The sequence below is a fragment of the Gekko japonicus genome, unplaced genomic scaffold, assembly GCF_001447785.1.
Source record: "Gekko japonicus isolate JY-2015 unplaced genomic scaffold, Gekko_japonicus_V1.1 scaffold135, whole genome shotgun sequence".
In the NCBI taxonomy this organism is placed as follows: Eukaryota; Metazoa; Chordata; class Lepidosauria; order Squamata; family Gekkonidae; genus Gekko; species Gekko japonicus.
In genome coordinates, this window is record NW_015175359.1 from 2,554,811 (window position 1) to 2,568,594 (window position 13,784).

Here is a 13,784-nt window from a genome sequence, read left to right on the forward strand (position 1 = left end):
TACATATTTTAAAGTTCCTCTGTCTTGTTTATAGGTGGCCATTTTTGCTGATCTAGAGATCTGCATGAGGCTGTCTACTCCAGTGGTACTGAGTGATGCTCGCAATTACCATAAACCAAAAAAGCCACATTTCCATTTCTGGCAAGAAGCTTCCACCTCAGGGAGTCTTGCAGCTTAACTGTTCCTCCAGCACCACCTGTTTCAAGATGGGAACCACCTGTCAACTACAAGTCCCACTGGGCAAAGCCCTTGCCCACTTTCCTGAAATGTGGAGTAGGTGGCATACTGGGCAACAGTGCTCAGAAGAGCCACAGGTAATTCCCAAGCCACTGACCTACTATTAGAGATAACGATCAATAATAAGGCTACTCAAGAGGGTCCTCTTCCCCTTCACTGCACTATTAAGAATGGATATCCCGGGATTCAAGATAGCCAGAAGAATAATCATTCTTCTCAGATGGCATACATCCGAGAGTTCTGAAAGAACTCAAATGTGAACTTGATCTCCTGACAAAAATATGTAATCTTTCCTTAAAATCTGCCTCCATTCCTGAGGACTGGAAGGTAGCTAATGTCACTCCCATCTTTAAAAAGGGTTCCAGAGGAGATCCGGGAAATTACAGGCCAGTCAGTCTGACATCGATACCAGGTAAATTGGTGGAAACTGTTGTTAAGGAAAGAAATAGCAGGCACACTGATGAACAAAACCAATTGAGGAAGACTCAGCATGGCTTCTGTAAGGGAAGATCTTGTCTCACTAACCTGTTAGTATTCTTTGAGGGAGTGAACAAACATGTGGACAAGGGGGACCCAACATATGTTGTTTACCTTGACTTCCAGAAAGCCTGAAGTTCCTCATCAAAGGCTACTAAGTAAGCTCAATAGTCACAGGATAAAAGGACAAGTCCTTTTGTGGGTCAAAAACTGGCTAATTAATAGGAAACAGAGAGTGAGTATAAATGGGCAATTTTCTCAGTGGAGGGTGGTTAGCAGTGGGGTACCACAGGGATCAGTACTTGGTCCACTGCTTTTTAATTTGTTTATTAATGACTTGGAGTTGGGAGTAAGCAGTGAAGTGGCTAAATTTGCAGATGACACGAAGTTGTTCAGGGTGGTGAGAACCAGGGAGGATTGTGAGGCACTCCAAAGGGATCTGTCGAGGATGGCCGAGTGGGCATCAACGTGGCAAATGGGTTTCAATGTGGCCAAGTGCAAAGTGATGCACAGTGGAGCCAAAACTCCTAACCATAAATACACGTTGATGGGGTCCAAAATGGCAGAGGCTGACCAAGAGAGATCTCTTGGAGTCGTAGTAGATTACTCACTGAAAATGTCGAGACAGTGTGCCACTGTAATAAAAAAAGGCCAACGCTATGTTCGGGATTATTAGGAAGGGAATTGAAAACAAATCAGCCAGTATCATAATGCCCCTGTATAAATCAATGGTGTGACCTCACTTGGAGTACTGTGTGCAGTTCTGGTCACCACACCTCAAAAAGGATATTATAGCATTGGAAAAAGTGCAGAAAAGGGCAACTCGAATGATAAAAGGGTTGGAACACTTTCCCTATGAAGAAAGGTTAAAGCGCTTGGGGCTCTTTAGCTTGTAGAAATGACAGCTGAGGGGTGACATGAACGAGGTTTATAAGATTATGCATAGGACAGAGCAGGTAGAGAAATAAGTACTTTTCTCCCTTTCTCACAATACAAGAACTTGTGGGCACTCAATGAAATTGCTGAGCAGTTGGATTAGTACAGAAAAAAGGAAGTACTTCTTCACCCAAAAAGTGATTAACACATGGAATTCACTGCCACAGGAGGTGGTGGCGGCTACAAGCATGGATGGCTTCAAGAGGGAATTAGATAAACATATGGAGCAGAGGGCCATCAGTGGCTATTAGCCACAAAGTATAGATAGGAACTCTCAGCCTGGGGCAAGTGATGCTCTGTATTCTTAGTGCTTTTTGGGGGGGGGGGCAACAGTGGGAGAGCTTCTAGTGTCCTGGCCCCACTGCTGGACCTCCTGATGGCACCTGATATTTTTGGCCACTGTGTGGCAGAGTGTTGGACTGGATGGGCCACTGGCCTGATCCAACATTGACTTCTCTTGTGTTCTTATGTTCTCTTTGGGTTACATCAGGAGGAATAACCCTATTCACAGCAACAGCCAAGCCCTTTTAGCATTCTCATTATGCAAACGAGGACACTATACATCTGATTTTGTAGCTTGCCTTCTTCTATTCCTGGATTCATTTAGCTCAGCTCATTTGAGACAGCTGGCCACTATCAGCATTTTTCATTATAGTCGCTAGATACCACCGAGCGTAAGCCTGATCTAGACCAAGTAGCTCATCACATAGTAAAACTGTTCCTTGATTAAACCAGTTAGATTTCACTACTGATGAGAAATTACCTGAATAATTACTCCAGTGTATTTTTTTTTTAGTTCTCTGCATGTCAAAAAATTAGTGTCAGGGAAGCAGCGGACAGAACTATATACAGTGTGTAAGGTCCTGTGATTCTTTCTGAGGATGATGGGCTTTTTTCAAAATGCAGGCACCAAATCTTAAATTGAAAGAGAAAGTCGGAGTGGGTGAATGGCTTCATAACCTGCTCCTCCTCTCTCTCTCTCTCTCTTTTTCCAGAAAATTGCCCTAAAGGCAAAAGAAACAGGTCCCTGTACTTTTCCCTTGGCATGGGTGTGTATGTATGCACACTCACAGCTTGAGAGCAACTTTCAATGAAAATAAATGGCATGATAGAAAATGGCTAAGAAGCCTTTTCCCGGCACTAGTCTTCAAATTCAAATTGTAGTCCCATTAGCTGCATTATTTACCCCCCAACAACACATAAATGTAGCACCCCAATCTTTATTCAGAGGGTGTACATTTCCTTGAGGTGAAAAAAGGTCAGAAGATTGACCTTTGAGAGCAACCTTTGACCTTTGAGAGCAACTTTCAATGAAAATAAATGGCATGATAGAAAATGGCTAAGAAGCCTTTCCCCTGCACTAGTCTTCAAATTCAAATTGTAGTCCCATTAGCTGCATTATTTACCCCCCAACAACACATAAATGTAGCATCCCAATCTTTATTCAGAGGGTGTACATTTCCTTGAGGTGAAAAAAGGTCAGAAGATTGACCACCAAGGAGTATGTAAAAGTAGTAGGGAAGTATAGGTGAGATAAGGTTTAGGGCAACTTAAGAAAAGTTCTGCCAAAAAGCTACACTTGGGCACACCACTGCAGAGAGAACAAAATTCCAAATTCTGAGCAAGGTCTTGAAAGATACCTTGGAAGTTCTACACAGTATCTAATGCTGTTTAATACCCCTACAATGCTATTTAATGCTCTTTAATACCCCTAAAATAACAAGAGCTAGTGGGTACTTCCTGACTTTCTCTGAGTTTCTGAAGTCTATGACCTCGGAAGAGCCCTGAGTTCTTCAGATCAACATCTACTGATCCCCAGCCCAAGAGATGTCCACTTAGCTTCAACCAGAGCCAGAGCTGGGTGGAACAGTCTCCCTAGCTAGATCAGGGCCCTGCGGGACTTGTTAGAGTTCTGGAAGGGCCTGTAAAATGGAAGTGTCCTGTCCTGCCAGGCCTTTGGTTGAGGCAGTGGATACCAAACTATAATGCCCCCCCCCCCCAAAATCTCTTCCATCTACTGGCACTATTTGCAGGCATTACTTTTATGTTATTACTGGTGGGAGTTTTGCCACGCATTAAACTATCAAACTGAGCACACATACAACGGGAATGTATGAATAATTTAACCACACTGAAGCCATCTTGCACTTTATATTATGCTGTATTGAATTGACTTTACTGTATAATGTTTTAATTTTTAAATTGTTGTATGTATATATGTTGTAAGCCACCCTGCGCCCTGCTTGCAGGAGTGGGCAGGGTAAAAACTGTATAAAATAAATAAATAAATAAATAAATAAATAAATAAAAACTCTTGGTGTAGTTGCTGAACCAGATCTCTCTCCACGTGAAGCAGGCTAAATTAAGTATCACACAAGCAAATGGTTATTTCCATTCTGCAAAACAGTATCACGGCAAAGACCCTGTACCTTCTTGATGGTGTTGAGCTTGCTATTTCCCCTGTCGCTGTTCTCATTGTGCAATATATCCATAGCTGTCTCCCTTTCCTTCAACTTCAGAGCCTCTATTTCCGTCTTCAGTTCATTGAGCTGCTCCTGGAGGTGCTTACTCTTCTCCATGTATTCTACCCTGGTAACACATACACACAAAGTTTGCAGTTAGCCATGAAACCAAACAATTTTGCAGACACAGCTAAAATAGATGATAGGCTTCTTCTTTAATTATCCCTAAAGCACTGCTGGGAGGATGGAACTAATGACACCGCTCTGAACTGCACCAACAAGCTATGCTAAGGCAGACTTGTAGGAGTGATAAAAGTATAAATGTCATCTAGTCCAGACCCCTGCTAACGGAGATTAAAGACTGTCGGATATACAGAACGGAAGTTGGTCCCACTTAGGTGCTGTAGTGATTTGGAACAAGGCCATTCACTTGAATAGTAAGTGAACAAGCTGGGGTCTATGAGGGGCAATTTGAAAATCCCATGACACCCTCTTCAAACCTCCCCCTCCAGGATTCTCTAAATTCTCAAAGGCTTGAGCAGGCTGATAATCCTTTCTTTCCTTTAACTGATGCTCAGCTGCTCTCAGTCTGGGGCACTGTCACTCCCATAAGGCCAGCTAATAAAGATTTTGTTTTGTTAATTTACAAGGTCATATTTTTCTACATACCTGGGAAGTTCCCCCCCCACACACACACACCCTACTTTGACTGGAGGGGCTCAGTTTTACAGCTTTCATCATCCACTCTATTAGATCTATTTAGAGGGAAATATTATCTGCTTGATTTTCAACACTATTTTTCCTGTTCTACTGACCTGCAATACCATCTGCAGTGTCATCCAGTGCTGCTAAAGACAGGGAGCGGGGATCCTGATCCAATACACATGTCCCATTGTAAGCAATGCTACTGTAGTTTAAACAATATGGTTTAGAGTCAGGGTACCAGTTTCTTCACTGCTCAAAGCCATTTCTGGCAGTCTTTGCTTTGTTAATTTCACACAGAAACAGAGGGGGCTTCCTGTTTTATCCCTCTGCAATGCTAGCATAGTATCAGAGTTACTGCTACAAAAGCTCAAGGCTACCTACTTCTCTTTCTCTATCTCCATGGACAATCTTTTCATGTCTGTATCCTTGAAGTCAAAGGACAAGCTTTCGCTGATGAGGCTAAAGGTCGGCAAATCTGCAGGCAGTGTGGTTGTACTGGAATTCATGGGCTGCTAAAACAAAGCAGAGATTAATCACCATTGCAGGTTAACAGCAGCTGCCTACCCAGACTCTGAAGAGTCAAGAACAAGGAGGTTGCAGTTGACATTGTATAACAAGAAACAATATTGGCAGCAGCTGGCAGGCTTTACTAGCGCCCTGGCACCATTGGTAAGTGGCTGTGAACTTGCAGCTCATTGAATGCCAATAAGGAGACGTCACTGGTCTCCCAACAGGAAAGACATTTCCTGAAACTGATTTAAAAATGTAATCCTTTCTGGAACGTATATAGAACAACTTTTCTGTGCTGAAATTTTGCTTTTGATTTTACCTATTTTAAACATTTAATATCCTATCTTATACTGCTGTTCTTTAAGGTAAGCTACCAATGGGAGACCAAAATTTTGCTTTTGATTTTACCGATCTTAAACATTTAATCTCACCTTATATTGCTGTTCTTTAAGGTAAGCTACCAATGGGAGACCAAAACGGAACAAACCTGCAAAATAACTAGAGGGCAGCCCTAGACAAGGTGGTGGGAATTCTATGAATGGAGCTCCTAGTGTTTTTCTGTAAAAAATAAAATAAAGTGCTTGGGAAGCCTGGTAACAGATGAATAGTGATTCCACAGTGCCATTCAGAAAAACAGCACAAGGCATCCAGCCCCTGTGCACACATACATAATGAGCTCCATTTATGGAACTCCCACCATCTTGTCTAGTTCTGCCCTCAAATGTTAAATGTGAATGCGGATTGTACCATTTGCAACCACAGATCAGAGCTTACACAACTGATTGCCAGGCTTTATACAGCCCCAACTAAATGTTAGGGAGAAGGGTTTTAGCCTGACTTTCCCCCAAACATTCTTGTTTTCCATATGCAGGGATTTTTAAAACTTATACGAACATCCACTTGCACTCCCTATTAGTACAGACAAGATACAGGCTTACAAGCTCATTGGTAACTAGGGTTAAAATACATGACAGCATAAAAGCAGAAATTCAACAAGATCCACACAACCACAAAGTCAGTGTCTTAACATCCAACACCTTGAAAGAGCTTGCTAAACTAAGCTAAACCCAGAAGGAGAACAAACAAAAAGGTTGCATGGCATTCTAAGACTGAGCAGTGATTGGCAGCTCTCCACAAAATTCCACAGCCTTAATGCCAAACTTGGTTTTGTCGCTTGCTGGTTTTCTTTTCTTAAAAAGGACAGATCTTAATACTGTGATTGTTTTGGATACTGGTAGGACACACACCTTCATACACTTGGAGACTGAACATATCAGATTATCTGCAGTAACCATAATTAATTCTACAAATTCCAGAAGAGCTGCCTTATCAGTCTGTAGCAGCAAACGTGACAAAGAGCCTTTGGGGCATCTTTAAGACCAACACACTTATAGTGCTATAAGCTTCTATGGGCTGTGGAGACCTTTTGGTCAAGTGCACAAAGTGCTATTACCAGTTGGCAGTTCATAACAATTTTCTTTTTTAGGGCAAAACAGGGCAAAAGGATCTACAAGGGCTAGCAGTAGATTTGTGACCTTTCCATACAATTCCCAAAAATGAGAACAGAGTGGCCCATTCCCAGCAGCAGTCTCCAATGATAATGCTATCTTTCTAGCTATGGTAATTTAACACCAGTCATGCAAAAGAAACCACACTAAGGCCTAATTGAATCAAATTGAATTTGCTGGAAAAAGATCTAGTTCAGCAATTTCAGTCTAAAGTTCTTTTATTGAATAAATGGTAACTTTTGGGTCAGCCGCAGAGCATCCTGGGAGATTGAAATGTTCTCCCACTGGCTTCTGAACTGTATGTTTTGTGTGAGATTTGAGTCCATTTATACTTCTGCACAGAGACTGACTTGTTTGTCCTAACATGTAGAGCAGAAAGGCCATCACTGGCATATGATGGCATACATTGTACTGGAGGACAGGCAGATGAATGACTGTTATTAGGTACCATCATAACGTTGCCTGGGCAGAAACGGAGACAGAGTTGCCAGATGGGCTAGTTTCTACATTGTCACCTGTTTTTGGGGGGAGGGGGGTCATCATTGCTGGTGAGCAGCTACTTGAAATTGGGAGATATGTATGTAAATGACTTATCTGTGAAAAAGAAATATAATCTTCCAGAATGGGCTGCAGATCATATCTTTCCTTCTTCCTCTGCCAGCCTCTCTGCCATTCAGTACCCAAGATGGAGATTCCTCAGGACTTTTCCTTGGACAGGAGGGGGCTTGAGAAATGTCATTCCACATCCTCATCCCACAGCCTAAGGGATGCAACCTATAAGGTTCTTGCTTCCCTTAAGTTTAATGGCCATCAGGAAGACACTGGGTTTGTGACTGAACTCTGCTCTCAAACTACCAGGGGCTGTATATAAAGACACCACACTACCTGGTACTTGGGGTGGGGTTTATTTCCTTCTGAGAGATTTCCCTCCTTTCTCATTTTGTGGGTTTGATTTGAAATCACATATTTCCCTGCATGCCTGGAGTTTTCCATTATAGTCACAGCTAGCCCCATTGTGCTGCTTTCATCACCCAGACAGGGACTGGCCAGTTCAGATTCCATCCCCCCCCCCCCTTTGCTTCTGGCTATGGCTCCAGCTTTTCTTCTCACTTGCTCCGGCTTCGGCCTTCCCTCACTGCTGGCTTGCCTCTCTCCTCCCGCTTCACATCCCCCCTTACTAACCTCTGGCTTTGCTTCCTCCCTCCTGCCAGCTCCAGTTCTACTTCCCACCCCCACTGGCTCCAGCTCTTCTCCCTCCTCCTTTCTCTACAGCTGGTTTCAGCTCCTCTCTCCACTCACCTCTTCCTAGTGGTGGATACCGAAAGATCTCTGGTTTGCAGATCTTAAAAAAACGGTTAATAGCAATTATATGAAAACATTGGGGTCCTCTACGATTTCAGAACCCTAAATCACAGCTGTGGCTGGCCCCATTGTGAGGATTTGCCTGTCTACATCTGGGGCAACCCTTAACCATTAGATAAAGGGAGCAGTTTTAGCTCGAAGTTGGAAGGGTTTTATCACTCCTGCTTCTGGGCTTTTACTGTGATAAAGTACCAGTCTTAAGTACCAGTCTGGCCTTATCAATCTTCACTTCACTGGATGGCCATTATAGTTTTATGAATGCCCGGTAGACGGTTAAGAAACAATAACACCAACCTTAGGGATTTTCTTTGGGGCATCTGAGATTCCCAAAATCTGAAACAAGGTTTTTGTTGTTCAGTCGCACAGTCGAGTCCGACTCTTCGCGACCCCATGGATCATCTCCCGCCAGGCCCTCCTGTCTTCCGCCGTCCTCTGAAGCTGGCTCAATTTCATGTTCGTTGCATCGATGACACTGTCTAACCATCTCATCCTTTGCCGTCCCCGTCTTCTTTGACCTTCAATCTTTCCCAGCATCAGGGTCTTCTCCAGGGAGTGCTCCCTTCTCATTTGGTGGCCAAAGTATTTGAGCTTCAGTTTCATTATCTGGCCTTCCAGGGAACAGTCAGGGTTGATTTCTTTTAGGATTGACTGATTTGATCTTTTTGCAGTCCAAGGGACTCTCAAGAGTCTTCTCCAGCACCATAGTTCAAAAGAATCTATTCTTCGGCGCTCGGCCTTCCTTATAGTCCAACTCTCGCAGCCATACATGACTACTGGGAATACCATTGCTTTGACCATGCGGACTTTTGTTGGCAGGGTGATGTCTCTACTTTTTATCATGCTGTTTAGGTTCGCCATCGCTTTCCTCCCAAGGAGCAGGCGTCTTTTAATTTCATGGCTGCAGTCACAGTCTGCGGTGATCTGGGATCCCAGGAACGTGAAGTCTGTCACTACTTCCACGACTTCCCCTTCTATTTGCCAAGGAGTGATGGGGCCGGATGCCATGATCTTAGTTTTTTTGATGTTGAGCTTCAAGCCCACTTTTGCGCTCTCCTCTTTTACTCTGAGCAAGAGGCTCTTTAGGTCCTCTTCACTTTCTGCCATTAGAGTGGTATCATCTGCATATCTGAGGTTGTTGATCTTTTCCCCAGCAATCTTAATTCCCGCTTGTGATTCATCCAGGCCAGCATTTCGCATGATGTACTCTGCATATATATTAAATAAGCAAGGTGACAATATACATCCTTGTCGTACTCCTTTTCCTATGCTGAACCAATCAGTTGTTCCATATCCGGTTCTAACTGTCGCTTCTTGGCCCTTATACAGGTTTCTCAAGAGACATGTGAGGTGGTCTGGTACTCCCATCTCTTTAAGGACCTGCCATAGTTTGTTGTGATCCACACAGTCAAAGGCTTTAGCATAGTCAATGAAGCAGAAGTAGATATTTTTCTGGTACTCTCTTGCTTTTTCCATAATCCAGCGAATGTTGGCAATTTGATCTCTAGTTCCTCTACCTCTTCGAAACCCAGCTTGTACTTCTGGTAGTTCTCTATCCACGTACTGTTGAAGCCTAGCTTGTAGGATCTTGAGCATGACCTTGCTAGCGTGTGATATGAGTGCAATTGTGCGATACAAGGTTTAGGGCAGCACATAAGTTGCCGTCACCACAATTTCTGCAGGATGATTCTGGATAGGTTTTGCTCACTCTAGGATTCCAGTTACTACACTTGGGCTTGGGAAGGAGCCAAGACCAGTCTGTGACCTTGGGGCTTTATTTATCTTGCCACAGAGCTTGTGGCTAAACACATTTGCTTGAATTGCCAAGAACTATTTCGATCTGCCAGCATCTTCTGCAGGACACACTATGAGTGGGGCTGGTAGATGGATGATCTAGCCTCACAGCAGGGACTTGGACCAGATGGTGTTTTGGTCCTCTCAGAGTCCATGAATTTTGGACTTATCTAGAAGTAGGAAGCTGCAAGGGAAACCTATACTACAGACTGGTCAGGACAGCAGACTTGTTCCCATAACTCTGCTGGACAGCTGATGCTGAGATAAATGGTACTTCGGACTGAGTGGATTTTACTACTCACTTGAAAATCTGACACCTCAGAAATTACCATCAGTCACAGTCATTTAGATCATTAGTTCTAGCTGAAACACCAGCTGCAAAAGGGGAGTGATACGCACCAAACCACTAGCACCAATTGTGGCAATGCAAAATGCTTTTATCCAATTACGGCTTGCCCTTGCTTGATCTCTGTTATAATCTAAGTGCTGTGTTATATGAAATTATATATAAGAATCTGCACTCATGTGCCCGCGCACAAAATACAGTGACTCTGGTGCACATGCAGGTACACCGATGTGTGCAAAGAGATCCATGCATACAGGGGCTGCCATGTTCTTTTGACACTGAGGAATGTACCACCTACGCAACAGAGTTTTGTTCAGAGTGCATGTCCTGACACTGAAGGGTAATGCCTCCCTGCCTGCCTGCACAACAGAACGACTAACCTTTTCCAAGCTTTTTGCAGGCAGGCATGTCAGCTTGCCATTTCACGTGGCAAACAGCGTCTCCACTGTCCAGCACACATACCTGCAAATTAATTGACCTGCAGGTATGCTTTCCAGTTTGAGCAGCATACCAGCACATCCACTAGTAAGAGTAAGCTTATTCATGATTGAGTATATCTCCTTGAAGCAGTACACGTGTCCTTAGTATATTAAGTGCTGTCACCTTTTGTTGATTTATCATAGGGCGAGTGAGGGGCAATGAGACTCACATTTTAAAAAGCCCCTTGAAATGCAGTGGCTCTGACACTGTCTTCCTCTCCCAAAGGCTACCATTGAAGACTGTGGCCTTTTAAAGGGTGTGTAACTATTGTAGCTATAACTCAGGTGTTTTGAAAATCCCCCTCTGCTGATGGAAAAGGAGCAAGTCTTGCAATGAAACAGCAAGGGCCCCTTTTAGAAATCCTTCAGGGAGCACAGCAGCGGACCCCGCATAACAAGGAGAAGTAGTTCTCAATGGAACATTTCTGGGACTGATGCAGCTGGAGGAGTGGAGCTAAACTTTTGTCCCACAATGTCCCCCTTAATTATACTTCAGCTCCAGAGGCAAAAATATACTTGTGATGCCTGCTGATTAGCTCCCAATGAGAACATGGAGTGCATACATGATAAGAAAGCCGGCTTTGTTCCATAAGAGTTTAGCCAAGGACACTCCAGCCTTACAGCACTCAGAAGTGCTATGCTCCTGTAGATAAACCTGGATTCTAAGCCAGGATTCTTCCAGCATCAAGACAGATAACAAAGCAATTTAGAGTCTTGGGTTAAAATTCCACCCTTGGTATCAAACCGGCTGTGTGGTTTTAAGAACAGAAGCAAGCCTTAGCACAGACGCCCCAATCTGTATTGTAACAGACTTAGCATGGAGACAGCAAGCGCCAAACATTCAACAAACTTCACATGACTTGTCTCAGTAATCCCTACAACCACCTGTCAATTAAGATAATATGCTTAGAGGCACCTCCATCCACTGAACCGCCAGATCAAATCTGATGCCACGCTCTGAATTCTTCTGTAATCTGGAATGCAGCAGGCTGGGCCTTTTTGTCTGTGGCCCCACAGCTAAGAACACAATCCTTAATGCTGCCTGTTTGCTAGCGAGCAGTGGGGAAATGGCTGCTCAAGAAGGCATTCATCTCCTCCTCCTGATTCTTCTCATTTTCCTGTGGGGGTTTGATTTATGATTGCCCTGGTTTTGATTCATTTCAGTTTCATCCCTACTCACCATCAAGTCATTTCCCAATGGAAAGGCAGGATATAAACATTTTGAAAAATAAAATAAAGTATTCCCATCTCACCAGTGGGCTGAAGCGAAGGCTGTTTAAGTGTTTTGATTCATGGCAGAGGTGAGATTTGCAGCAGGAACTCCCTGGCTTGTAGCCTAGTCTCTAAACCACTATGCTGCACCAGCTCCCATCAGATGATAATGCTAACCTCACTTATTGGATTGGTTTATCAGACATAATGTATGCCATACACTTTGGGCACTTTGCAAAACAAAAGTTATTTAAATATTACAATTCTTAACCAGGCTTTACAGACCAGCCCTGTACCTTCTTTCTTAGGGCCTGCAGGCACCCACCTATTCCCTTGGGTTCTCTTCCTCTTCTCCTGCCCTCATGCCAGATTTAACGCTTTCAGTCCCCAGCCAGCTATGCGCACGAAACAGCAACAAAACCCATCAAGGACTGAAGGAACCTGGCCCGATAACCCAGTCGCTGGCATCAAGCCAGCTTAAATTAGCAGACCTGACAGTTGGCACAACGGGGGGGAGAAAGAGCCAAGAGTATTTGTTCCAAACAGTTCTCCAATAAAGTATCCAAGCAGCCAGTGTTCAGCTCAAGGGGCCTCTGGCTAGAAATGCCAGGCTCGTTTCCCCACTGCAGTCAGTCCCCTTAAAAGCTTCTGAAGGTTTGCAAAGAGCCTTAGAGAATCTGGAGGAAAAGCCATTAGATTCCAAGCCACCTTTGTTCTGCTTGTTTAAACACTCACTCAGGGTGATGCAGTATCGAAAGAAAAACTGTGATGGTAACTGCTGTAAAAGGAACCTGCTTATAGGGTTTATTTGTCACAGCAACAAACCAACTCTCCCCCCCCCCCCCCAGCAGCCAACAGTTTAGTGCTGAGGGGGAATTTTTTTAAAAAAGACACATTCCAAAGCTTTACACTTGTGAAAGAGTGCCACAAAATGGGGGGGGGGGTATTAAAATGCATCACTCATGTGTCCCTGATTGTCAAAGAAATTCCAAATCTAATTTCTCATTTCCCATGCTATTCTGTCTTTATGAAACTGACATAAGAAGATCCTGTTTACTCTCCAATAGAAACTATGACTTGATAGAAACAGGGCTCTAACACAACTTCAACTGTGGCCCCCACCTCCCCAAATCACTTACCTACCACCCCAGTGAACAGCAATGGACAAGCAGCTATTGGGGGGGGGGTGGCACCTGGAGTTTCCTGGGACAACTGGTACCAGGTCTACCAACAACAAATGGAGAGAGGATATAATGATGCCCAGTGACTAGGGCTCAGCTAGATCTAAAATAGTAGCATGGACAGCTACAAAACATGGCCGTATGCTAATCTCTCCACCTGCTGTGCTTCATGTCAAAAAGAAGGAAGGCAGATTATGATGTTAGGACCACAGTTCCCTTTAAGCTGCACTAGGGAGTGCTGGCACACAAAATTTTAACAGGCAGCGCAGGGGTTGTAAGCTTGTGCTCACAAGACATTTTCCCCTCCATTGGAAACAATGGAGGATGAGGGCACCTCCTACTGGGGTCCATAGAATTGGACCCCTGGTGCAATCTTTTTGAAACTTGGGAAAGGGGGTTGAGGAGAGGCACCAGCAGCTAACCCTAACCGTAAAATAACAGCCCCCCCCAGAGCCCCAGATACCCCCAGATCAATTCTCCATTATAGCCTATGGGTCCTATTGACTATAATGGTCCCCATAGGCTACAATGGAGCAGGGAAAATTATTCTTTTTTTTTTTTTTTTGCACACCCCTGTT

General features: G+C 43.9%; 1 protein-coding gene across 5 annotated transcripts in view; it reads right to left on the reverse strand.

Moving 5' to 3' along the window:
- The window catches only part of NF2 (neurofibromin 2 (merlin)), a 99,448-nt gene that overhangs the window by 27,572 nt on the left and 58,092 nt on the right, over positions 1 to 13,784 (reverse strand). For 3 of the 5 annotated variants that reach the window (XM_015425306.1, XM_015425310.1, XM_015425309.1), the window contains exons 14-15: positions 5,199 to 5,329; positions 4,080 to 4,239 (exon numbers count right to left, since the gene is read on the reverse strand). In XM_015425306.1, the coding sequence (XP_015280792.1) occupies positions 4,080 to 4,239; positions 5,199 to 5,329 (291 nt within the window). The remainder of the gene's footprint in view (positions 1 to 4,079; positions 4,240 to 5,198; positions 5,330 to 13,784) is intronic. The other 2 variants (XM_015425307.1, XM_015425311.1) reach the window with 1 other exon arrangement.